Source organism: Canis lupus, chromosome 18 (assembly GCF_011100685.1).
Source record: "Canis lupus familiaris isolate Mischka breed German Shepherd chromosome 18, alternate assembly UU_Cfam_GSD_1.0, whole genome shotgun sequence".
In the NCBI taxonomy this organism is placed as follows: Eukaryota; Metazoa; Chordata; class Mammalia; order Carnivora; family Canidae; genus Canis; species Canis lupus.
In genome coordinates, this window is record NC_049239.1 from 33409779 (window position 1) to 33434555 (window position 24777).

A 24777-nucleotide genomic window follows, 5' to 3' on the forward strand; every position below is an offset into this window, starting at 1 on the left:
CCCCCGGGCTGCCCTCGGCGCCGCCTGATTGCCGTTGCGGCCTCCCCGCGGACCGGACGGTCGGTCGCAGGTGGCACCGAGCGCGGGTCCCGAGGCCGCGCGAAGCTGGGAGGCCGCGGGCTCGCGTCGTCCGGGCCATGTCGGGCTGCCACGCTGCGGAGGGAGACCGCGGCTCGCGCGGGTGCGGCGCGCAGGTAGGGGCGGGGCCGGGGCCGCGGCCGCGGGGTTGGCGGGCAGGTGCGGCGCAGGTGGGCGCGGCGGCGGGAGGCGGGCGCGGGCCGCGGGGTCGGGGCGCGGGGTCGGGGCTGCGGGCCAGAGGCACCTCCCAGGGGGAGTTGCCAAGGGAAGCAGCCAGCGCTGGAGCGGAGGTGAAGCCGAGACCGTCCGCACGAGCCTTGGATTTCCTGCGCCCTCGGCGACCAGCCCGGGGCTCGGGGCTCGCAGGCAGCGGGCGGGCTGCAGCCCCCCCCCCCCCCCCCCCCCCCGCCCCGCGCTCTGCCTGCCTCGGGTTCCAGTGCTCCTGGGACGATCGCGGAAAACCCAGCCTCGGGCTGCATCATCTCGGTCGCCGGGCACGCTCCTCGCCCACGGTGTCCTGGAACACTCACGTGCTCAGGGACACAGCAATGGTGAAGACAAATGGCCTGGGGTCCGCGGGAAGACTAGGCGAACACACAGCTACAGTGCGCGGAGCCCTGCTTTCAGAAGCAGGGAAAGCCCCCCCACCCCCACCCCCACCCCCTCCTCTTTTATTCCTTCTTAAGACTGAAGGTCCGTCCTAATTAAAGAGTAAGAATAACATGATATGTTGTAGTGAAACACTTGCCAGATCGCTCCCCAGGTTAGCAAAGACTGTGAGGCTGGCGTGCTGGACTTGGGGGGCGGGGGGGAGTCGCATGGGGAGGAGGAAGGCCTGGCATATAGGACACCTAGCTGGGCAGGTGAGGAAGGGAACCTGTTAGTAGGATCGTTGCTCAGGGGTTTCAGCAGCACATGTGCTGATGCCCCCAGTAGATAAATCTTGGTGAAATAACCGCCTACCTGAGCATCAAAGACAGTCGTCTTCATCAAGGGGTCTGAGAATGAACAGGAATTCTCGAACCGAGCATAGCCGGCAGCAATTGGGCGAACAGGCATGTTTTTAGTTCAATCATTGTTCATTAAAAAAAAAAAAAAAAATTTGTCTTTTGAGCTGACCTTTCAACATGGGGAACACTTCAGGCTGCTCTTAAAACTTTAGAACATCTAATGGCCCTGGGCTCATCTATTCCTTCATGCAATCTGGGTTGAGCTGCCCAGTGAGTACCACCGACATGTATGCGCTTGCCAGGGTACCACAGCTCCGCCACTCACAGGTTTGCAGATTTGCATATGCACTTAAATAAACCACTTTCTGTACGCTTGATTCAGTCCCTGGGCCACGGTTTGTAACCTGTGATGTAGGACTTTTGTAATGTAGGCGATGTGATTTTTTTTTTTTTTTAAGATTTTATTTATTCATTCATGAGAGACACACAGAGACACAGGCAGAGGGAGAAGCAGGCTCCATGCAGGGAGCCTGACCTGGGACTGGATCCCCGGTCTCCAGGATCACGCCCTGGGCGGAAGGCGGTGCTAAACCGCTGAGCCCCCCAGGCTGCCCAGGAGATGTGATCTTAATCGAAACAGTGCTTATTGAGCAAAGCACTGTGACAGGTGTATCTATATAGCAAGGGCATGTTCCCTATTCCCTACCTTTTAGGGGGAGCTATGCTTAGCTGGGAAATAAACCAAGAACTACTTCTATTTTGTAATTATACCTTAGCTGTCACAGTGTCCTGTATATATTCACCCTGAATATTTGTTCTTTACTATTACAACACAAGGCCTTCCAATACCCTTCCCTCTGTTGTCCTTGACCTCATCAATTCTCCACCCTCCCCTCCACTCTAGCATCCTATTCCCATGGCAAAATCCTCCCCTGCCCAACCACTGCCCCTTCACCCCACACTTTTTTAGGATGAAGAACTTTTCTTTCTTTTTTTTTTTTTTAGAACTTTTCTTTTTTTACTCACACAGTTCCCTCTGTGTAGCCTCTATCATAGGATCCTCCATCCTGTATTACAAATAATCATCTTTATTTAAATGCCTCCCACTCAGAACCCCTAAGGGACGGGGGAGGGTGTCACTCAACTACATACGTTTGTGTCTCTACAAATATTATTGTGTCCTTGCAGCTAGCTCCTGAGCACCTCGTGGCAGCCCCCTGAGGAGCTTCCCTTCACATAGCCTTAATTGACTATCCCCCAAACCTCACCATCTTACCTCATCCTCTCCCCTTAAGCCAACTTCGAAGGTAACTTTGGCTCCAAAATCACAAAGAAAATTAAGCTATTGGGTGTGAACCTCTTAACTTCAATCTCTGCCTCTTTCCACCAATGTTATAATGTAAAGGTTAAGCACAAGACCTCTAGAATCTGGCTGCCTGTGCAAATTTTAGTTCTGCCAGTTGCCATCCAGGTGGTCTTCGACACAATAATCTTTCTTAGAGTAATACAGTTGTTATAATGATTAAGTTAATTGTGCAGATAAAGCCTTTGGAATAGCACCTGGCATAAAAACTCCATAAATGTTAACTATTTTTGTAATTACTTACATTATTACATATTTTCCTGCATTATTCTTTCTCCTCCTAAGGTAAATACTTCCCTGGTCCGATTCAGCCATTCTGTCTCCACAAAAAGTTTGACCTGTTAGTTAGGCTTTTGCTTTCCCATGTCATTAATCTCTCCCCCTCCTCTAACTTTACCTTTTAGTGTGTAAAGAAAACTCTGTATTAACCAGTTTTCCCTTCTGTTTCCCTATCCAGCCTTTCACAGCAACACTGTGAAAGAACTCTCTGCCTCTAAGTTTTATTCACTTCTTAAACCCACTGAAATCTGGCTACTACACCCAGTCTCTTGAAACAATTCTTTTTTAAGTTTTTATTTTTTCTTGAAACAATTCTTAACCTAAGGTCATGATTGACCTAATTTACAAATATAGTTGGCCTAGCAGAACCCCAACACAAAATGAACTCTAGTAGCCATTGTTTTTGCAGTTGCACTGAGCTGCATTCCTAGAGAAAAACCACAAACTACCTATATATGAAGCCTTGCTTCATATTCAACATTTCAACCTCAGACTGGCATGTAACACTGCCCAACAACCATCCTGGTTTCCCCAGTACCTTGCTGCCCCACTCCCCGAGATGACTAGTTTATACCTTTTATTATCTTTTCAGGCCTCCCATACCCTGTCCCCACATTGTTACTCAACTGATAACTTTGTTTATACTTAAGAAAATAGAAGACAGGGACGCCTGGGTGGCTCAGTGGTTGAACGTCTGCCGCCTTCAGCTCAGGGCATGATCCCGGGCTGGGGATGGAGCTCTACATCGGGCTCCCTATAGGGAGCCTGCTTCTCCCTCTGCCTAAGTCTCTGCCATTCTCTCTGTTTTCTCATGAATAAATTTTAAAAACAAACAAAAAACCCGACAACAACAAAAAAAGAAAATAGAAGGCATTGGATATGAACTTACCTTTCTTCCACAAAGCTTATCGATCTGCTTAAACATAAACCCTTCTCCTTTCTCAAGATTGAAGAAGCCCAGTCCCTCCACTCATGCTCAAGATCTCCTTCCCTTCTCACATTCAGAAATTGTTTCTCTCCCTCTCCCCGCCTGTCCTACCATGGATCAGTTCCCTCTCAGCAAGAGTGTTCTCAGCAGCTTGGCTTCCAAGTCCATGGGTGATCCAGCCTTTCTATTCCTTAAGCCTGTCAAGCACTGTGTCACTCCAGGGCCCTTACGTCTGCTGTCTTCTCGACCTAGGGTACTTGCCATTCCCCGATACAAAACCTTGTGTGTGCAAACACATTCAGCACACACTCGGGTTTTTTTGTTTGTTTTATTTTTTTTTTACAGTCTGTAGGCTTTCCTTAACCACCTTAATCAAAGTCAGTCTCTGCTGTTTCTCTAAAGTTCCTTGTTTGGTTCCTTCTTCCTACTTATTATAATTTATTCTTTGCTTTTTAAAAACTATCCCTCAGAATGTAAATTTCTTTAGGGCAGGGACTTTGTCAAGTGTTCATGGCTGAACTGCCAGGAAATGCATGGCGTACTCCCACTGTGTTCAGCAATCCCCCCCCCCCCCCCCCCCCCCCCCCCCCCCCCCCGTGAAGCTTTTCCCAACTCCTGCTCCCTCCCACCACTAGCTTCTCAACCCTCCTCCAGTAGCTTGTTTGGACTGCCTTGTATTATATATTGTCTTGTCCTTTCATAACTTCTTTATTAGATTGTGAGCTTCTCAAGAATAAGGGTTTTATCTTAGTCATATTCATTTCTTCAGGGCTTGCAGTAAAAATTTGCTGAATGAATGAGTGAGAAGGTTCTATAAGTACCAAAGGAGAGGTACATAGAGCAAATGCTGTGGTATGGAATTAGACGAGGGAGTGAGTGATCCCTTCCTGCTGGGATGATGAGAGAAGGACTCACAGGTGAAGTGGGTAGGGAGTGTGGTATCAAGGCAGACAAGCAGGAATCTGACAGCTAGAGTTGGGATCATTAAAAATCCAGCATGAGCAGTAATAGTGCAAAGAAAAAAAAAGATGCACTTAGTTAGCAAGAAAATATGTCTTAATTAACTAGTGCTCCATAACAAATACTCCCAAACCTTAGGAATAGAACATAAGTACTTACTGTCTCACAGAGCTTCCGAAGATTAGGGATTCAGAAGCATTTGGCTCAGGGTTCTGGCTCGAGGTTTCTCATCAGGTAGCAGTCAAACCGTCTGCTGCTGGAGCTACTGTTTATCTCAAGGCCTGATTACAGCTGGAGGGTCCACTTGCAAGTTTGCTCACATAGTTGTTGGCAGGCCTCCATTCTTCACGGACATTTGTCCATACACCTCCAGTTCTTCACCACGTGGCCTTCTGCGTAGGCCCAGTACCCTTACTATGTAACACCTGGCTTGCTGCCCCGGATCTTCACGGACATTTGTCCATACACCTCCAGTTCTTCACCACGTGGCCTTCTGCGTAGGCCCAGTACCCTTACTATGCAACACCTGGCTTGCTGCCCCGGAACAAGTGATCCAAGAGAGAGCACCCAAGACAGCAGCTGTAGTGCTTATAAAACACTAAGCTGATCTCAGAAAGTGATGTACTTTCACTTCTGTTGCACTGTCTGTGGGTCATGCAGACCAGCCCTGGTACAATGTGAAAAGGGACTACACATCGGGGTGTAAATACCAGGAGGCAGGGATCATTAAGAGCCATCCTGGAAGTTGACTACCCCAGCTGGGTTGACTAGAACTGAGAGATTTATATAAACATAAACTGAAGGGAAATATCTGAAAGACTAAATTGGGGGAAGAAAGCAGAAGGACTGAAATAAACAGACCAAGGATGTGGCATCTGAACATTATGTGATTGGAGGAATGGGGTTCAGTGATCAAAGTAGTATATTCTTCTAGCTAACTAACAGGAGAGTGGAGGGTAAGCTAGAGGAAAAAGAGAAGAAGGAGAAATTTTAGGCAAGAAGACCAATTAGGGAAAGATACCCTTATTCTTCCCCAAACATCAGTCCCTTGAAAGAGTTTTTACTCAGCTGTTGCAAAAAAAGAAAAATAAGGACAATGAAAAAGCGAATTTCGTAAAATTAATGCATTCACCTTAAAGGACTGCCTTTTTTTATTCTGAGCCGATCTTTCCTACTTTATGTTAAAAATGTGCTTTCTTTTTTGAAAAAGGTGATAATAGATGAATAAACATAACAAATGTGATTAACTTGGCAACCTTATGTTGGTCCCTAAAATTGAAACAACAAACTGCTGGCCTATCTAGGGAAGTCTGGGAATCAATGATTCAGATATTCAGCATAAGGAAACTGATCCCCGGGAAGGGTCACTGATTTGCCTGGGGGCACCCAGCTATTGGAGGGGGTCAAATCTGAAGCCAGGCTCCAGGTCCTCTCATTTCTTCTAATCAGTGCTCAGCTGTTGTGAAGAAGGCAGAAGGGAGAAATAGGGCTCTGAGTGGAGGCAAAGTTGCAAAGAAAACCAGTATGCACAGAGAGGAGAATGACAGAGAAACAAAGCCCAGAGACGGAGAAGATGCTGACATCAGATCCCTTCTTTAGACCAGTATCAAGAATTTTGAAAGACAGATGAGCAAAACGAGATCACTAGGTGTCTTAGGCCCATCTCTGAGCTGTTGTGCACTCCGTAAACTGTAGAATGCTGACAATGCAGATGATCATTGATCGTAGAAATGTGAGCAATATTCTGCCCTTCCATTTGTTGCTGCCTGGTGGATATTGTGCAGTTTTTCCTTATGTGTAAATCCAGGATTCCTGATTACTTTATAGGGATTTGTGTTTTGCGTTCTCTTTGGAAACAGCTGTATCATCTTTCTGATTCCATCATTAGTTGATGGGTTATATAATATCTGTGATTCGTTTATTTTGTATTTGTGTGAGAGCCTCCCAGGAAAACCTCTGTCCAAGCAATACATGTCTCTGTTATGCTTAAATTGAAAGAAAAGATGGTGGAAGGGATTAGAGTCATTGTTAGCTGTGAGCAGGTATCTCAGTGACAGTGGAGTTGACTTCCTTAAAATAATTAGGTTGAAAGATTAGAAAAATAAAGTATTGACTCAACAACTTTTTAGGCTTTAATGTTTTTAATGTATACAAAATACTGTTAAATGTTTCTCCCTTTTTCCTTTTTGTCTATTCTTATTGAAATAAGTATTCTGATATTTACTCTCTTACCGTTCTGAACAATTTAGATGACTGCATTTTACCCAATATATCTGTTAGTTCTCACTGCTCAGTGATTATTTTCCTGGAAATTATAATTTTGTGGGTTTGAACAGTTGAATGAAGCTTTATTAACAGCTGCCTTATCATTGTTATTCCTGTAGCATGAAGCCGGCTAATTGCTGTAATAACTCAGTACTGGAAAAGACAAAAGGAAAAGGGGAGAGACCCATAATAACAGACCATTTTCTATAATGTTTGCAACTTGCTATGCAAATTGACGGTTTTAACAGTTGGAAGACTGCAGGAGTCTTCTCATTAGCTGTACTTTAATATATAATTAAAATAGCATTTGTATCACTAAAAAAGGAAATAGTAAATTATACAGGGCATGGATAATTCTGGCTAGATTTTGTAAGGACAGATATAAGGAAAGCCAATACAGAATTATTTTTTTTTTAATTCAAGAATTTTTAACACTTCAGAATGGGAAGGAAGGTAAAACTTCCAGTCATAAAATAAATGAGTCACAGGGATGAAAAGTACAACATAGGGAATATAGTCAATAGTATTAATAACATTATATGGTAACAGATGGTGGTGAGCATTGAGTAATATATAGAATTGTCAAATACAGTATATTGTACACCTGAACTAATATAATACTGAAAAAAAAATGGGAGGGAAACTAACGTTGACTGTCACATGTTATCCTGGATGCTTTATCTTCATTATTTTCTCTTTAAAAAAAAAAAAATGACTCATCCCATACCTGGAAGCCTGTAGCACTATATCTCATTTTACCTCTTACAATGTTTTCATTTTATGGATTAGTAAACTGAAATCCAAAGTCCTATATAAGCAATAAATGGTGTAATGTAGGTTTGACTTTATGTCCATTAACTCCTAAGCCTGTGTTGAATCAGAACTTTAAAAATTTTGGGGATGCCTGGGTGGCTCAGTGGTTGAGCGCCTGCCTTAGCTCAGGTCCTGATCCTGGGGTCCTGGGATTGAGTCCCCGCATCAGGCTCACCACAGGGAGCCTGCTTCTCCCTCTGCCTGTGTCTCTGCCTCTCTCTCTGTGTCTCTCATGAATAAATAAAATCTTTAAAAAAAAAAGAACTTTAAAAATTTTTAACATTCCCATGTCCTTAATTTTATATTTTGAAGTCCACTCCATCAAATTATCATTTATAACAAAATGCAATGCATATGTAAAGTATTAACAGTGAATTTGGAAAAACACCATAATTTCAGAAAGCCAGTTAAGTAGCTGAAAATTTGGTCTGTTCGATAATCATCCCTGTTCGGACTCAAAAATGTTTTTCCCCTTTACTCAGTACCAGCATTTAGCTAGGCAAGATTCCTTGCTGTGCTTTTGTGCACAAAGGGTCTGTTTCTTGTTCACCCTTACCTGGAGTGTGTAGCCCCTTGTCTTGTCTCAAACCTATGGAGGGATTTTCTATTAGATATTCCATTCTGAGCACATCCTAGGTTTAATCTCATGTTTCTAGCAGCTTGCATAGCTATCAGAATTGAAGCTTAAGCTCACCGGAGTTCTGCAAATACCTTCAGGGGAATTATGACTTCAGAGCTTCCCTCCCAGGTAGACTCTCACCCTGGTTTCTTTTATGGCCCCTGTGAAACCGTACTTCTTGCCAGCTCAGCAATTTAATTTGAAATGTTTTTAAAAACTATTCAGCATTTTTGTTATTTTCAAGTTAAGAGTCATATGTCATATTGCTAAAAATAAAAATATTGTTTTTTGCTTTCATTAATTTTGATTTTTAAAAATGGGGGAAACATTGAGTTTTTTTCCTAAAGAAATAATCATTAGCCTTAATAAAAATAAGCTCTTATTTTAACTAGACTTACTGTGCTGATCATTTCACAATATATATAAATACCTATTCTTTATATTATCCACTAATGTAATGCTATATGTCAATTCTACCTCAATAAAAATATGTAATTAAAACTCAGAATTTATCCCAACATACATACATTTGTTCCTGTGTACACATATCTTCATTGAAATGGGCCCAGAAAATACTCATTATGATTGCTTCTGAGTGAGTCCTTTCCATCTTATTTTCTTGACTTTATATTCCATAGTGAGTATACATTGCTTTTGTAATAAGAGAAAACAATGCAATCACTGTGGAAAAAAGATTTTAGAATAAAAATAAAACTGAACTAACAATGAATATGAACACATAGCTCTCATATGTATATCATGACTTAATTGAATGTTTTGTGTTAAGAAATTCACTGGACAGACTGAAGCATGTTCCTCTCAGCCCTAGATTCTGTTTTATTTCAGCCATTGTAGTAGACATTTATGTAAACTGGGCATTTCTCCACCTTGTTCTTGCAACCTGTCTCTTCATGCTGGACTAAATGGCCTTATTCTTAATAATTCCAGGTTGCAACATAGTAGATCCACTTTCTAAACATTAAAAACAAAGTATGTTTTATAATAGTTTTCTCCCTCATGGTACCTTCTCTATGGTAGATTTCCTTAAAATTCCTTACATTAGCTTTTTTTTTTTTTTTAAAGGATTTTATTCATCTATTTGAGAGAGCACAGATGGGCCTGGATACGCGCATGAGTGGGGTTTGGGGAAGAGGGAGAAGGACAAGCGCACTCCCCGCTGAGCAGTGAGCCCCCTAAGGCAGAGATCAATCCCAGGACCTTGGGATCATGACTGAGCCAAAGGCAGATGATTAACCAACTGAGCCACCCAGCTACCCCTTACACATCAACTTCTTAACAGAGACGTCAGCTAGAAAATTCACTCGATAACATAATGTCTCTTGGAAAAATCATTATCTTCTTTTTAAGGACAAAGAACATCCAAGATACCTGATCCCAGAGCTTTGCAAACAGTTTTACCATTTGGGTTGGGTCACTGGGACTGGAGGAGGAATTAGCTTGAAACATGGGTAAGTTTGGGGCTAATTTCACTTCTGGGAATTGTCCAAATAAGTAGCACATGAAGAGCCTAATACGAGTTCTATCCAAAGAACAACTGGTGCCCAGTTTTATGTGATACTAAAAATACTTAGTTTCTAAATGGAGTAATGAATATTTGCATTACTAAATAAGTGTGCAGAAGTTGTAGATACAATAAATACCTAAGGATTTAAGAACCACAGTTTCTAATCAGAATAATTTAGTCCTCAGTCTTTGGAGTACCAAAGTTAAATAATATGCTGCAAGTATGTTCATATGGCTAGAATTAGAAAAGGTCCCCCCTAGGTGGACAGGATTTGTTGTAAAGGTTCAAATACATATTTTAAAGTCACTTAAATATAGATTATGAACCATCAAAAATACTAAACAATACATTTTATTGTCAAAATGCAATATGCCTTTCTACATGCATCATCTGTCATCATTAATAGATAGCACCTGCTGGCCTTTGTTGCTTAGAGGACAAAACCAGGAATGAATAGCATCTGATTGCTCATGAGATACATCTAGTGTTTTTCCTCCAAGGGGAAGTAGTATGTAATCTACTGACAATGAAAATGCAGGTTATGGAATCTCATTCTTCGCAGTGTTTCTGGAAGAGGATGATTTTTTTTTCTCCTGAAATGTTTTAGGAATAGTATTGTCTGAAGGCTGAATGTTAAACTGAGTAACTTGATTTATTTTTTTACCCTAATTCACTTTCTTTAACAAAATTGAATTACTGTTAACACTGATCTAATATTGAACATATATAAGTAACAGCCCCTAGGAGGCTGCATTTCCCAGAAAGGAACGGAAGGCAAAATTTAATCAGAACGTCTAAAACAAAAGGGTTTTTTTCCAGCATACCACAAGATGATGCCAGTGAAATTTCATCTTTTTTTTTTTTGTATATTTTGTTATTAGAGTTCAATTTGCCAACATGTAGTATAACACCCAGTGCTCATCCCGTCAAGTGCCCTCTTCAGTGCCCGTCACCCATTCACCCCAACCTCCTGCCCACCTCCCCTTCTACTACCCCTTGTTCATTTCCCAGAGTTAGGAGTCTCTCATGTTCTGTTCTCCCTCTCAGATATTTCCCACTCATTTTTCTCTCCTTTCCCCTATAAGCCCTTTCACTATTTTTTATAATCCCCAAATGAAATTTCATCTTTTTCAAATTACCAAGTAACTCCTGGAATATATGCTGATCTGTGGACAACACCAGTAGGGGCCTTAACTGTGGCAGTTACGTATGTAGGGATGCACTCCATCTGGAAGAAGCATGTTCCTCATGGGACATCGTACATCCCTCCGTGCCTCCTCTCTCACCATCAACCCAGTGCTCCTGTGTCAAGTCAGCACTTCACAGGTTTTCAGGCGATGCCGCCAAAACTTCCAAGTTGACTTGTTCAGAGCAAAGCCCTATGGTAACATCATTTGTCTTTGTTGTTTCATTTATCCATGTAGTTGTGTTCCTAATAATTTGGTTTCTCAGTACTAAATCATACTCTGAACATTACCTTTAGATAACTGCTTTTTATTTGCATATACAGAAAGTTTATGTAGGTACAAAATAGAGCTTTCTACCAAACTGAGTCACTATAACCATTTGCTAAGTAGGTCTTTTAAAAATGGAATCTAGATAAGGGGTTATTGCAAATCTGGAAAGGGATTTATTTTTTTTAATCATGAAGACATAAAAGACTGTGTACTTTCTAGAATTTTGCTAACCCATGCACTGAAATTGTGTGTGGTCACTCTAAAACATTCACTGGTACCTTTTAAAATGAAATGGTTTTTACAACACTACAATAAATTTATGGGGACATTGCATCATAAGCTAAAATGCTTTGCCCTTACTTAGATTCTTAATGGGTGAGGAGCTCCTCCTGGAGGTCACGGGTGGAAACAGCCACAATTTTACGGCATGGTTTGGAATCCTTAAATTTGTGCTCCACAGAGTAAGATGGGTAATTTGTAGTAAAATGTCTAATTCTTTCCCTAATATTTAAATGACTTCATAAACCCACATCATTAACTTTATTTATTCCCTGTTATTTTCATACTGTTAGTGAAACTCTGGTTTTCTTTGTCTGATGCTTAAAGCAAACTATTTTGGAATGAAGGATCAACCCAGTAGATTATGTTTGGGCATAGAAAATTATTTACTGATTCCAAGGTTTGGCCCAGACCATTCTAGATTATTCTACTTGTGTGTAGTCCCAAAAGATGTATATAAAAGCTTAAGATACATATGAGAGTTAAATCAGAAGGAAGAAATGGAAGGCCAGGAAAATGACAATAATCATAAGCAATTCCAAGATACTCAGTAGCTATTGTGTTTAGGTTGGTCACTGACATTCACATTTAGTATTTCCTGTTTTCATGGTATGATATCAGCATGTGTCAGACACTAATCATGTGGCATGCTGTCAGAACTAAAATTAATAAATGCGTACTGTAGACAAGATAATTGAGGTATAGTTAAGATTTAAATTTTTTTAAATAACTAGACAGTTAATAAAAATAGAAGCAACTGACTACCTATATATTATGAACTCTTGTTCATGTGTCCCCCTCCTTACCAATGAGTGAAAGAGCAGGGAGTATAGACAAATTCCAAAACTTAATGCCTTCAAATTCAAAGTGCTTTGTATTTGCCTCTTACAGCACCAAGTAAAGACTTTTAGTCTTTGGCATGTTTCCCTCCTAAAATAAAGGCTTTATCGCCTTCTTATTTTTATCCAGATATCTCCTTTGTAGGTGTGAAAATACTTTTTTCCACAACCTATTTATTTATTTAGCTAATCTTTTAATTACCCAAATCAGTCTAAACTGATTTCTGTTTTCACAAAGGCAGCAATAAAAACATTTTTGATTACCAAATCAGTTGAATAAACAGAATATCCTGGGTTTTTCCACTTTGTAGATGGATTTTATTTACCAACAGTCTGTGTTGAGCTTTATATGGGTCTGTTCCCAGGATTGCATAAATCTCTCCCCACACAAGAAGAGACTTATCCTACAAGTCCACTCACTTCATACCACACATGATTCTCGAATTTCTTCCACCATTACCCAAGGACAAAAGATGTGGATACCTGGTATTTGGACAGGGCCCTTTTTAACAGTATGATTGCTACCAACTCCACTGTTTACAGAGGAATGTCACTCCATGGTTTTCTTAGGCAACAAAGATCTAAAGCAAGCTACGTCCTGAAAACAAATGACTGAACGTAGCTGGCTATGCTTTGGATTTCACTCCCATTATCAGGCATTTGTTTTGTAGACTTTAGTTTACAAGTGGACCCTTAAAGGAACTTTCATTTTTATCAGTCACAAGTCTAGGTTTAATAATAACCCCAACTGGATTGATAGCTTGATTCAATATAAGCCATCATCCTCATTTTCACTAGGAAACAGTTAATATTCAGTTGTCCCTATATCCATGCCTCAATGGCAGAAGCTGGAGTGTGCAGGTGCTGAGATTTCCTTCATTGGCATGTATGTGGCAGCTCCTTAATATCCTCTGGTAGCAGCTGAAACTGATAAAGGAGCCAAAGGACCTTTGTTGAGGGTGGAGAGAATTTAGAGAAGATGTTGAATTTCCAAATCCTATTTGAGAGTACTGTCTGATAAATGGTACATTATAGCATCTCCCTTAGCATGGAATTCTGTAACAGAGAGCTCCAGATGTAACATGCCTTTTATATTTTTAACTTTCTGCAGTTGTTTTAGCTTCATTACCGAATATTTTCACAAGAACGATGGGCTTTTCAAAGAGGAAGCGTTTGTTCCACCCAAAAAGTAGCCCTGTGTTGATGCTGTAATTTAATAAACGGTCCAGCAGGGGTCCCTGAACTTCATGTTTTATAAGAGCATTTCAAGCAATAAAATTAAACTTGACCCCTGCAAGACAGAGATCTACTCCTCACGAGCATATTTTCTTCTGATTGGATTTTATAATAACTATTCCACGTTTAATAGGAAAAACTGCTAGTCATGCTTAAAGATGATAAAGACCTGTGTTTTCAGAGTTGCTTATTTCCCCTCACCAGGTAAGTCTGGTGACCATTGATTTTGCCCAGTAAAAAGAAATATATGTGAAAACTATCAACATTTTACTGTGCCACCAGCATTATAAAGACATTACAGTAATTTGGTATTCTTTCTATACAGCATATACTGTTAATTAAATCAAGCAGCTTTCTCTATGACTTGATTTATAAAGAAAATTGATGATTGGGACGCCTGGGTGGCTCGGCAGTTGAGTGTCTGCCTTCAGCTCAGGGCGTGATCCCATAGTCCCGGGATGGAGGCCCACATCGGGCTCCCTGCATGAAGCCTGTTTCTCCCTCTGCCTGTGTCTCTGCCTCTCTCTCTGTGTCTCTCATGAATAAATAAATTAAATCTTAAAAAAAAAAAGAATATTGATGATTGGACTGCAAGAATATACTTGCCTTTGGTCAAAAGCAGAACAGTAGAGCTAAATAAATGCAATTTCTGTATTTTGTGTTACCAGCGATGAAATCTACATTGCTCCTTCAGGAGTGCAAAAGGAACGGATTCAGGTATGTTAAAGGGATGCTTCTTGACCCCAAATATCTTTTCTTCTCTACATGACTATTGTTTTGTGAAATTGAATTTTAAAAGAAGTTTTTTTTTGGGGGGAGGGGTAATATTGTTGACCCCAAGTATCTTTTTTTCTCTACTTGACTTGTTTTGTGAAATCAAATTAATTTTAAAAAAAAGTTTTGAGGGGGGTAATATTGTTATAATTTAAGTAACTAATCGATAAACATCCGTTAACTATTAAAAAATTTTTAAGGTGATTAAGTAACCTCCATGAAACTAATGTTTTGAATTCTCATTCGGCCTCTAGAGGGCACAAGTGAATAGCAATCTTTACACAGTTATTATAATTTTGCAGCAATTGTAACACCATCTGTATCAGGCTAGTAGGGTAATCACGTTGGTAGTCTCAAATGGACCGAACTGGCTCATTTTTAACAACAGCAAAACTATTCCAATCTAAAATTATAAAGACATTTCAAATTTTTGAGAAGTCTCATTCCATATTAATGCTTAGAAGATTCAAAATCTAGTTAAAACAGACATATAACACTTAATTTTGATCTAAGGCATAATTCTTCATTAATGAAACATATATATTCTAGTTTGTAACAAACCCTGGCAAAGGAAAGTCACAAGTTGGAAGCTTGCATGCCCTACTAAGAAAAATCTGTGGATATACTTAACTGCTTGAACTTTAAAATAATATACCTTATTGAGGTGAACATTTCTAAGTGCCAGTTAAATTTCTCAGGAGATTAGAAATTCTACTCTATATTTTTCCTCATATCATGAAATATGAACAAGAACTGTAGCACCCATCTCAGAATGATGATTTCTTTGTATAGCTTCTCTGAAATATAGTTGTGAAATTGTAGGGAAGAATCTAAGAAGCTACATTAACGAAGTAACAGCAATATCATTACATACATATGAAATTTTCCACATCAATTGTTTCTTCGAATTCTAAAGGAAGACTTTTAACTCTCTCGAGATTATTTTTATCAGTAGAAAACATTTTATTTCGCAAAATGGCTAAAACATTTTGAAAGAGAAACTATAGATATTTAAAATATGAGTTAAATATGTATACATATATATTAGCACACACAAGAAAGGGACACTTCTAACTGATAATGTATAAGCCTTTTTTTTTTCTTTCCCCCCCTCTATAAACAGCCTGAAGACATGTTTGTTTGTGACATCAATGAACAGGACATAAGTGGACCTCCACCATCTAAGAATCTTAAAAAAAGCCAGTGTACTCCTCTTTTTATGAATGCTTACACAATGAGAGGTAGGCAGAAAATGGATTCAATGTAAAGAATATTTGCTACAGAGTAGGTTCCCTAAATTGTAATTATTGTTGTATTTAACATTTCTTGAATACCTACCATGCATAAGAATTTTAAATATATTAACACATTCAGACCTGAAAATCAGCCTTGTGGAAGGTCCATTGTTACTCAGTTTCATATACTGGGAGATTTTCCTAAAATAAATAGCTCATGAGTGCCAGAATTCCAACCTAGTATGACTCCACTAGATTGTTTGATTGATTAAATACTGTATTTATAATCAGATTCCCACTTCTAGTTTAAAGTTATACCTCTGGGAACTTATAGTGGAAATAAGCCAAATTACAAATGAGGGGATATTGTAGCCTTTAGTGGGACTGGCCCTCTCTTTCTTAGAAATGTACAAGGGGTACCTGGGTGGCTTAGGTAAGCATCTGCTTTCGGCTCAGGTTACCATCCCAGGGTTCTGGGATCGAGCCCCATGTGGGGCTCCCTGCTCAGCATGGAATCTACTTCTCCCTCTGCCTCTGACCCTCCTCCTGCTCATGCTCTCCCTCTCTCTCTCTCTCAAATGAATAAATAAAAAATCTTTTTTAAAAATGTACTTACTGTACAGGGACGTCTGGGTGGTTGAGTGTCTACCTTCACCTCAGGCCATGATCCCAGGGTCCACCCTTGTAGAAACCTGCTTCTCCCTCTGCCTAAGACAGAGACTCTGTCTATCTGTGTCTCTCATGAATACATAAATATATAAAAATATTTTAAAAAATAAATTAAAAATGTACTATACAATAAAAGTAGGAGCCTTATTTTAATTCCCAGAATTTTTGGTAGAAAATCAGTCTGGAAAGGTCGAACCTAGAGGACAGTGTGAAAATAGAAAATTATAACTGGTTCAACCATAGCAATAAAGTCATAAGAACCATGCTTTAATATAGCCACTGAATGAATTGAGTATGTGATCATGCTATATTCTGTTCCTGGACTTTGTCAACTGCTCCTAAGAGGGTACAACCTCAGGGACAGATTCTAACAGCATGAAGCACCTTTCCCAGCAAAAAGCTAAATAAACATCCAATTGCAAAAATGGCCATTACTGAATTTTATAGCATACAAATCCTTTTCAGGTAAATCCATTACACTTAAACTTAAAATCTCTACCACCCCTTATGCTACCAGGACGTGGTCTGCACTAAGAAGCCTGACTTGATGATTATGGGTCACATTGACCTCGGTTCAAATCCAAGTGCTGCCACTACTGTCTGTGAACCATGGACAGTTATTTCACATCTCTGAGCTCCACACTTCCTTGACCATTAAGGCGGGGAGATAGAATCTACCTCTCTGATTGTTGTGATGACTCAAGATCAAGAAGTAACATATAAAGGGGATTTGTCCAGTGCCTGGCACAGAGGAACCCCTAATTAAATGGTAACATTTTCACTATGATCTCCGTGATTTTTTTAAGTTGTTTGTTTGTTTGTTTGTTTGTTTGTTTTTTGAGAGAGAGAAAAGAGAGAAAGCACAAGGATGGGGAGCAGCAGAGAGGGAGAGGGAGAAGGAGACTCCATGCTAAGCAAAGAGCCCAATGCAGAGCTCCATCTGGGATCATGACCTGAGCTGAAGGCAGACGCTTCACAGACCGAGCCACCCCAGGCACCCTGATCTCCATGATTATTATAGCTGTGCTTCACACCATCTAAAGCTACATCTTGAGCTCGTGTAAAAGTACCGGGCATTGCCCTGATGCAGATAAAGCTTAAAACGCCTTTTGCTTTGCGGCTCTTCTCTTACTATTTCTCTCTTCCTCCCTCCCTTCCTACCCTCCTGCCTACTGCCAACTTATGATTCCATGCCAAGAAAAACAAGTTCCAAATCATATACAAATAAATATATGTGTATTATATATAGATTTTTTTTTCTTTAAAAGGTATCATTTAGTTTTCACTGATCATGTGACTTTTTTCTTCTTCCTCCAGGAGCAGGTGCAGTGATTCATACTCACTCTAAAGCTGCTGTCATGGCCACCCTTCTCTTTCCAGGACGAGAGTTTAAAATTACACATCAAGAGATGATCAAAGGAATAAGGAAATGTACTTCGGGAGGGTATTATAGGTATTTTTTTCTACTTTTGCTTAAGTAATTTGTAAAGTATTTTTATATCTTTTGATAAAGAGGCTATTGATCTTTTCATGCCTTTAATGAGATATTGTGGAATCTACGTTAAATAGTAGCCCACTTACTATTATAGTATTATATATATCTCTTCTTCTCAGTGACACAAATCAGATGCCTCTCCTCCTCCTCCCCTACCCCAGTCCCAACCCCAACCTTGGTAAATTATTAGCAACATGAATAATGAAATATTTGTCAGAGTACAGTGAAAAACCCTTGGCTGAGCTTTCTATAGAGACAGAAAGATTATGTTCTGTAAGGAAGCACCCAGAGAGCAAGATCTCCTCACCTTCACTTGGTATCCATGAAGCTTCAGCCCTGACTGAAGTTTCTGCTTCATTTTGTTTAATTTAGTATTTCTAGAATATTTTCATATTTATTCAAGTCGTACAATTATTTCAATTAGGTAGATCTCTATATTTTTATAATTTTTCAGTATGGAAAGTGACATAGATGGTATGGAACCTTCTAGATAAAATCAAATAAATCCACCAGTCCACCAAAATGTAACAATTATTCACCAATCTAGAATATAGGAATGGGAAGAAATGTGTCCTCAGTGCTCAAGTACAAGCTAAGTAGTTCACTTAAATGTATTGGCACTCTTCTGAGCTTTTTAATTTGCTAAAGGGCCTTATCTTGCTTAGAGGAAATGGGTGCCAGTTTTTCTAAAGTGTTCTAACAGCAATATCTTATTGTTACTCCACGTAGCAGAATGTACAAGTTTAAACTAGTATGCCGAGAACTTAATATGGTTTGATTTTGGTTAATATTTATTGTATGCCTACAGCATTCCTTAGCACTGTCGAATACCTATTTACAAAAGTTAAATGTTTAGATTATGAAAGTGTACATACTAAAGAAAGTATAACCCCAGATTGCCTTTCCATTCCGGGTCTCGAAGGAAGCATTATGTGTGCTATTTACGTCCTCAGCATTTGATGGCTTTGGTAAAGAAAGAAAAGTAGGTCAGAAGGAGGTATGAAAGGGTGCCTAAGAGGAACAGCACAGTAGAATTCCACCGCCTTTAGAATTCTGTGAGGAAAAGAACGTCATGAAGGAAAAGATGCCATTGTTTATGCACCATAACATACACATTTCATAGATTAGTCTAAATGTTTCAGAATTTTAAGAATACAAACTTTTTTGAGATACCCTTTGCAATTCTATTTGAGCCTGGCTGGGAAATAAGTAACAGGGTCATTATCACCACTCAGGGCACAGAGCTAGTTCTTTTTTTCAGTCCATCTTGAAAAACAAAACTTTCAAATACATACCTAATTCTCAGGGGAGGTTCCCATATATAAGTGTAGTTGTCCTCGCTTCTGGCAGCAGTACACCTATGGTGGTGTGAAAAGTTCACCGTGTAATGATCAAAGGACCATCCTGGCTCTGTTCCTCATTCAACTCAGAAGGATCAGTGTTCTCTCTGTAAAGTGGGTGGTTTGGATTGGATTGCAGGTCTTATTTTCTGCGATATGATTTTATCCCCGAAAAGATATCTGATTATTCAGTATAGACCCAAGGAAAACATATGTTTGTGATTCTCTTGGCCAATATTAGGAAAGATTTGGGATTAGCAGTTCATATCCATATTTAAGAATTTTTTTTAATTACCTCTGTTTTACTTAAATGAAATAAAATCTCCATACTGTTAACGACAGTAGTTGGCCAAGTTATTTATCATATGACAGCTACTTAACCTATACCTGTCCTAAAGTTGCAACTTTTGATAAAACTCTATGTAGACCTTTTTTTTTATTAAGTTTGGCCATTACAGAGGTAGTGAAAAAAGCACATGTTGCATTAAAGAGGCAAGAGAAATTCATGTAAAAGGGAAAACATGTCCGAGTTTGACTGGGTATAAACAACTTCGAAGATGGACTTAATTTTACCAGTAACTAAGTTACTCACTTAGATATTCTTAAACAAACAGAAAGGAAATGCATATGCCAATTTTATCACATGTATTTCCTGAAAACAAGGTGGAAACAAAATAAGTTCTAATGCCATAAACTTGAGAATGTTCTGAAAATGCCATACTTTTAAGAGTTATTTCCAGAAGGTTCTTGCTATCCCAATGCCACACTACACCTGTATTTATTTATTTATTTATTTTTGCCTGAGACACTTTGGGGTCTTGCAGAGATAAAATGATTTTGTAGCTTTGGGGAAATTCATACTTAATAAGTAGTTAAATTGTTAATCCTTTCTATGCTTTTGGTTCTTGGATCTATCATTTCTCCTCTCCTATTGAAAATATTAGGATTGTCATTGCTTCAAGGAAATACTTGTATGATCTTGATAATTTCTTTGTTAGGTTTTGGTATCCTATACAAATTTCTGCCACTTATACTTAGAATTGGAATAATACCTGCCAAATTCCCAAGGCGTCTTTTGATACAGCTGTTTATGCAAGATATACAGAGTAACATGCAACATCTTGTCCATAATTTGGAGTGGCTTTCAGATATAAAGAGAATGTCTGTTTACTTGAAAAAAAATTATAAACTTTGCATATGTATACCTTTATTTGTTTTAATGGAGAAAAAATTGCTTGTTTTGCCCCATAGGTATGATGATATGTTAGTGGTACCAATTATTGAGAATACACCTGAGGAGAAAGACCTCAAAGAACGAATGGCTCGTGCGATAAATGAATACCCAGACTCCTGCGCGGTCCTGGTCAGGCGTCATGGGGTGTATGTCTGGGGAGAAACCTGGGAGAAGGCTAAAACCATGTAAGTATCAAACATAGGATACTTGGGACGACAAGTCACATACTCTAAATATGAAAGGGAATGAAGTCTGTTTTATGATTTTAAAGGAAGTATGATTTTTGGTTGTGTGTTATTGGTCAAATAGGTTTAAATTTTAAAAGCTTACTATTTCTAGACACCTGACTTGAATTGTGTATTCATTTATTAAGAAATATTTATTGGACAAGCTAGTATTTGGCAAGGTGCTATGCACTTGACAAAGAAGGAAACACAGATCTCATTCTCCAAGTTTAGGGCTAGAAGGAAGAATAAAGTTAACCTAAGTTATATAATGATTTGCTTCACTAATTTCAAAAAGGGACACGTGGCAAAAAAAATTTAATTTATCTAAGTAGTATATTTTTTATTTCCTGAGAAGCATGTAATATGATTGCATGGTTCAGTATGATTCTTTCTATGTTTTAATGCTGGAGGCAAAATGAGAAGAATTTGGCCTGGAAGTGAGAAAAAAAATGCACGAGGAACAAAGTTGTCTTGATGGACAGGAGAAATTTGATTGATAGGATTGGAGAACTCTGTTTCTCTGAGACCTTCAGATCTTTGCCTTTTCTTTATAGGTGTGAGTGTTACGACTATTTGTTTGATATTGCCGTATCAATGAAGAAAGTAGGGCTGGATCCTACACAACTTCCAGTTGGAGAAAATGGAATTGTATAAGCCAAATGAAAGTTTAATGATATACACAAAGTTGATCTTAATTATTACTCAAATGAAACTTGACTATTCTTTTTAATGAATTGAACATTTCCATGATACTACTAACGTGTCACTACTGAAGATGACCACCCTGACTCTCTTCTGACATTGGATGATATTTGCTTATATTCTTGTAATTTTAGATGACAATGCAGTGAAATAAAGAATTTCATAATGAATGGGTTTTTTTTTTTACTTTTTCTTTTAAATCCTTAACAGTGAAACAGTTTCATTTAAAATAATTCCTTTTTTATGTACACTCCCAGAGAACTCTGCTTTACTCTTTAAAGTTACTGATAATAGAGAATTCATGAGAAAACTTCCATTCGTTATGAAATAAGCATTTTCATATTTTAGTATTGGCATCGTAACACTTACGTGGAAAGTTAAAGCCAAATGTATCTCTCAGTATTGATGTTAAAACAATTTATAGATTTCCCCTGTATGATCTAGTGCTTCCCTGTGATAAAACATAAAGCACTCATTATATTGGAATCAATTGTGAAGTTCCCGCTAACTCTCCTAGCCAAACAAAGCCTGACTAAACCAGTGATATAATCAGAAAGTGCTTTCTTTAGGGTAGCCAAAAGCAACATCACCTTGATCATAAAAGTTTCACTTGGTTAAGGCTTTTTTCACTTGAGGGAGAAAAATCAGTAATGCACCATGTCCACAATCTTAATCTCATACACCCCCTCTCCGTTCCCAGTCCTCTACCCTTGGAGTTCATTTACACTGGTTCTTTCACTCCAGCCTCTCGATCATAATACCCTTTGTCATTATCCAGAACCCCGTTCCTGTCCTTGCTTCCTCCCTTATGAAGCCTGGATGGCAGCCTCACATTGGCACCACTTTACCACAAACATCCTAACCCCCTTGTACCTTGCTCCGTCCATCACTCTCACCTGGACAGCCCTCAGCCCTTGTGAAGCCACGTGCTTGGCACCTGTACCTGTGCAGCAGGGCTTGATAGAGAAACATTACACAACTCTGTTGACTGATCTCACTTCAGATTTAGAACCACAAATCTCAGGCAGGCACTCGATCCTGCGAAACAAACTTTCTGTAATTCCTTAGTAAATTCATTTTTCCAACATCATGACTGTTCCTCCTAACCCTTTCATCAGCTCTCCAGCATTCTCCTCCTCCACCAGATGACAACCTCTCATACTTGAAAAGATAAAAAGAGAGTCATTCCAAAGAGAACTAATCTTTCCAGCTCACGTTCCCACCAACCTTCCTGCCTGCAGCCTTCTTTGCCACTTCCCTTGTACAGAGTTGGTTCTAAAGCCAATTCTTCCACTTAGGCCTTCAGTCCAGTGCCCTCTGACCTTCTCAGGGGCTTTGCTTCTGCAAGGATCACCACATTTATCCCATTATTCTCTTGTATTGGCAATTGTTTACCCTCTTAACAGGATTTTTTTTTCTTGGTATAAAAACATACTAAAATATCTATCTTAAAACACACACAAACTTTGCCTTCAACCTTCAGCTCATCCAGCACCTTCAGAGCAAAAATTTTGTAAAGAGCTGTCCATTTTTCTATCAACTGTTCTCTCACTTGTTCCTTGACCCACTCCCTCCAACCAGGCCACAGCACTCCACTGAAACAGACTTACCAGGAGTAACAACCCCACCCACCCCCCACCACCATATCCTCAGCCTCTTTGAAAGCTTCCTTTACTTCTTTGCTCTGAATGAAACCTGTCTCTCCCCTAAGACCCAGCTTCCCCTGAGGCTCTCCTTTCAAAGGGTGTTACTTCCCACTTCCTCTACCCCTAGGGTGAGATAAGTGCATTTCTTGAATGTGAAATGTCTTTCCCCTTCTTTCATTCCATCATACTCAGCAAACCTTTAGTCACGGCTAATTCCAACTACACATCTGCACCTGTGTGCCTTAAGGTGGCTGAAGAAAAACACATAACCATGTTAAGGTCCAGTGGGCTTTTAATGCTGCCCAGGAATTTTACTTCCCTATCCTCATCCACTCATCCCCCACTCTCCTTGACAAAGGTCTCTTCAAACTTCAAACACTTCCTCCCTGCATATTCACTCTTGGCCTATGACCCTGAGTGCTATTCATTGAAAAAAAAAAAAAAAAGAAGTCATCATGAGAGGGCATAGCATAATATATAGAGCTGTCAAATCACTACCTTGTACACCTGAAACTAATGTAACATTGTATGTGAACTATACTTCTATTTAAAAAAAAAATCAATTACACAGAAGAGCTTGCATGGGCTTGTACCTGTCTGCCTGGACTCTGATGATGAGCTGTCCGTGCTTCCCACTAAGGCTAGCCTCTTCACTTAAAGAGATCTCCACCTCCTTCACAAGTAAGGACAATACCCACGACAGAATTTCCAACTGCCTGAAGTCCTCTCAAGCACAGTTAATGGTAACGCCATCCTTCCAGTTGCTCAGGCTCATAATCTTGCTATGGTAGTTTCTTTGACATGCTATCCATCTAGCTAATCAAATCCTATCTGCGTTAGATAGTGTATCCAGAATCTCTCAACTTCTCACCAGGTTCACTGTTAACCACTGTTAATGGTGCCCAAGGAACACCATTTCTTTTTTTTTTTTTTAAAGATCTTATTTATTTATTCATGAGAGACACACAGAGAGAGAGAGGCAGAGACACAGGCAGAGGGAGAAGCAGGCTCCATGCAGGGAGCCCGATGTGGGACTCGATCCCGGGTCTCCAGGATCACGTCCTGGGCCAAAGGCAGGCGCTAAACCGCTGAGCCACCCGGGCTGCCTGGAACACCATTTCTCACCTAAACGATTGCAGTTGCCTCTTAACCACCTTCCTACTTCAACCTTTGCTTGGCACCCCACTCCTGTCCCCGAGTCTACTCTCAACACAGCAGCCTGCACAATCCTGTCAACATGGAAGTCAGCCAGTGTCACTCCTCTGCCCAAAACCCTGGCTTCCTGTCTCACAGTGAAGGCTCCACCCAGTCTCCCCCATGTCTCCATTGCCTCATTCAATTACCCTCCTCACTTAACTCTGCTCCAGCCACATTGGTATCCTAGTGAGTCTAAACTTTACAGGTAATTTCTTTGGCAGGTGACTTCCCCCTTTCGATGCTCTTCCTCCAGACATCTGCATAGCTCATTCACACCCTCTTCTCAGTCAGGTCTTCAAATGTCACCTGTGTGGTTCCCCACACCCACCCACCACCCTATTTTAATCACAACCCCCTCCCCTACCCACCTCATCTTGAACTCTTCTTCCCTGCTATAGTTTTAGTTGTAAAGCACTTATAACCAACTAGCGTGTTATTGTAAAAATTAATAAGGGGGAACCTCACTAAAAAAAAAAAGTCAGTAGGTTTCCACAGGGGGAGTGAGCACACCCTACCACTTGGTAGTCTACTGCAGACCCATCAGGAAGTGATGGACTTGACCCTCCGGGGACTTGACCTTGCACATGAATACTGCTCTACTGCTCCAGCTGGGAGAGGCTAAGCTTTCCGTGTCCCCCAGCAACAGCTCAGCCAATGAGGAGCCACC

The 24777-nt window shown here is 40.0% G+C and overlaps 1 protein-coding gene and 1 long non-coding RNA gene across 2 annotated transcripts; one reads left to right on the plus strand and one right to left on the minus strand.

Moving 5' to 3' along the window:
- The first annotated feature begins 34 nt into the window (after nt 1-34).
- APIP (APAF1 interacting protein) lies at nt 35-21437 on the plus strand. Its single transcript, XM_038563041.1, has 7 exons — nt 35-194; nt 9624-9724; nt 14260-14308; nt 15489-15606; nt 17587-17722; nt 20356-20523; nt 21120-21437. The coding sequence occupies exons 1-7, from the start codon at nt 138-140 to the stop codon at nt 21217-21219; spliced, it is 729 nt and encodes a 242-aa protein (XP_038418969.1). The 5' UTR covers nt 35-137; the 3' UTR covers nt 21220-21437.
- On the minus strand, nt 6478-23910 carry LOC119864210. The gene is made up of 4 exons (XR_005373376.1): nt 21637-23910; nt 19060-19211; nt 8783-8936; nt 6478-6976 (listed from the first exon to the last, which is right to left on the minus strand). It is a non-coding gene; the product is annotated as an uncharacterized LOC119864210 (long non-coding RNA).
- Between the last annotated feature and the right edge of the window lie 867 nt (nt 23911-24777).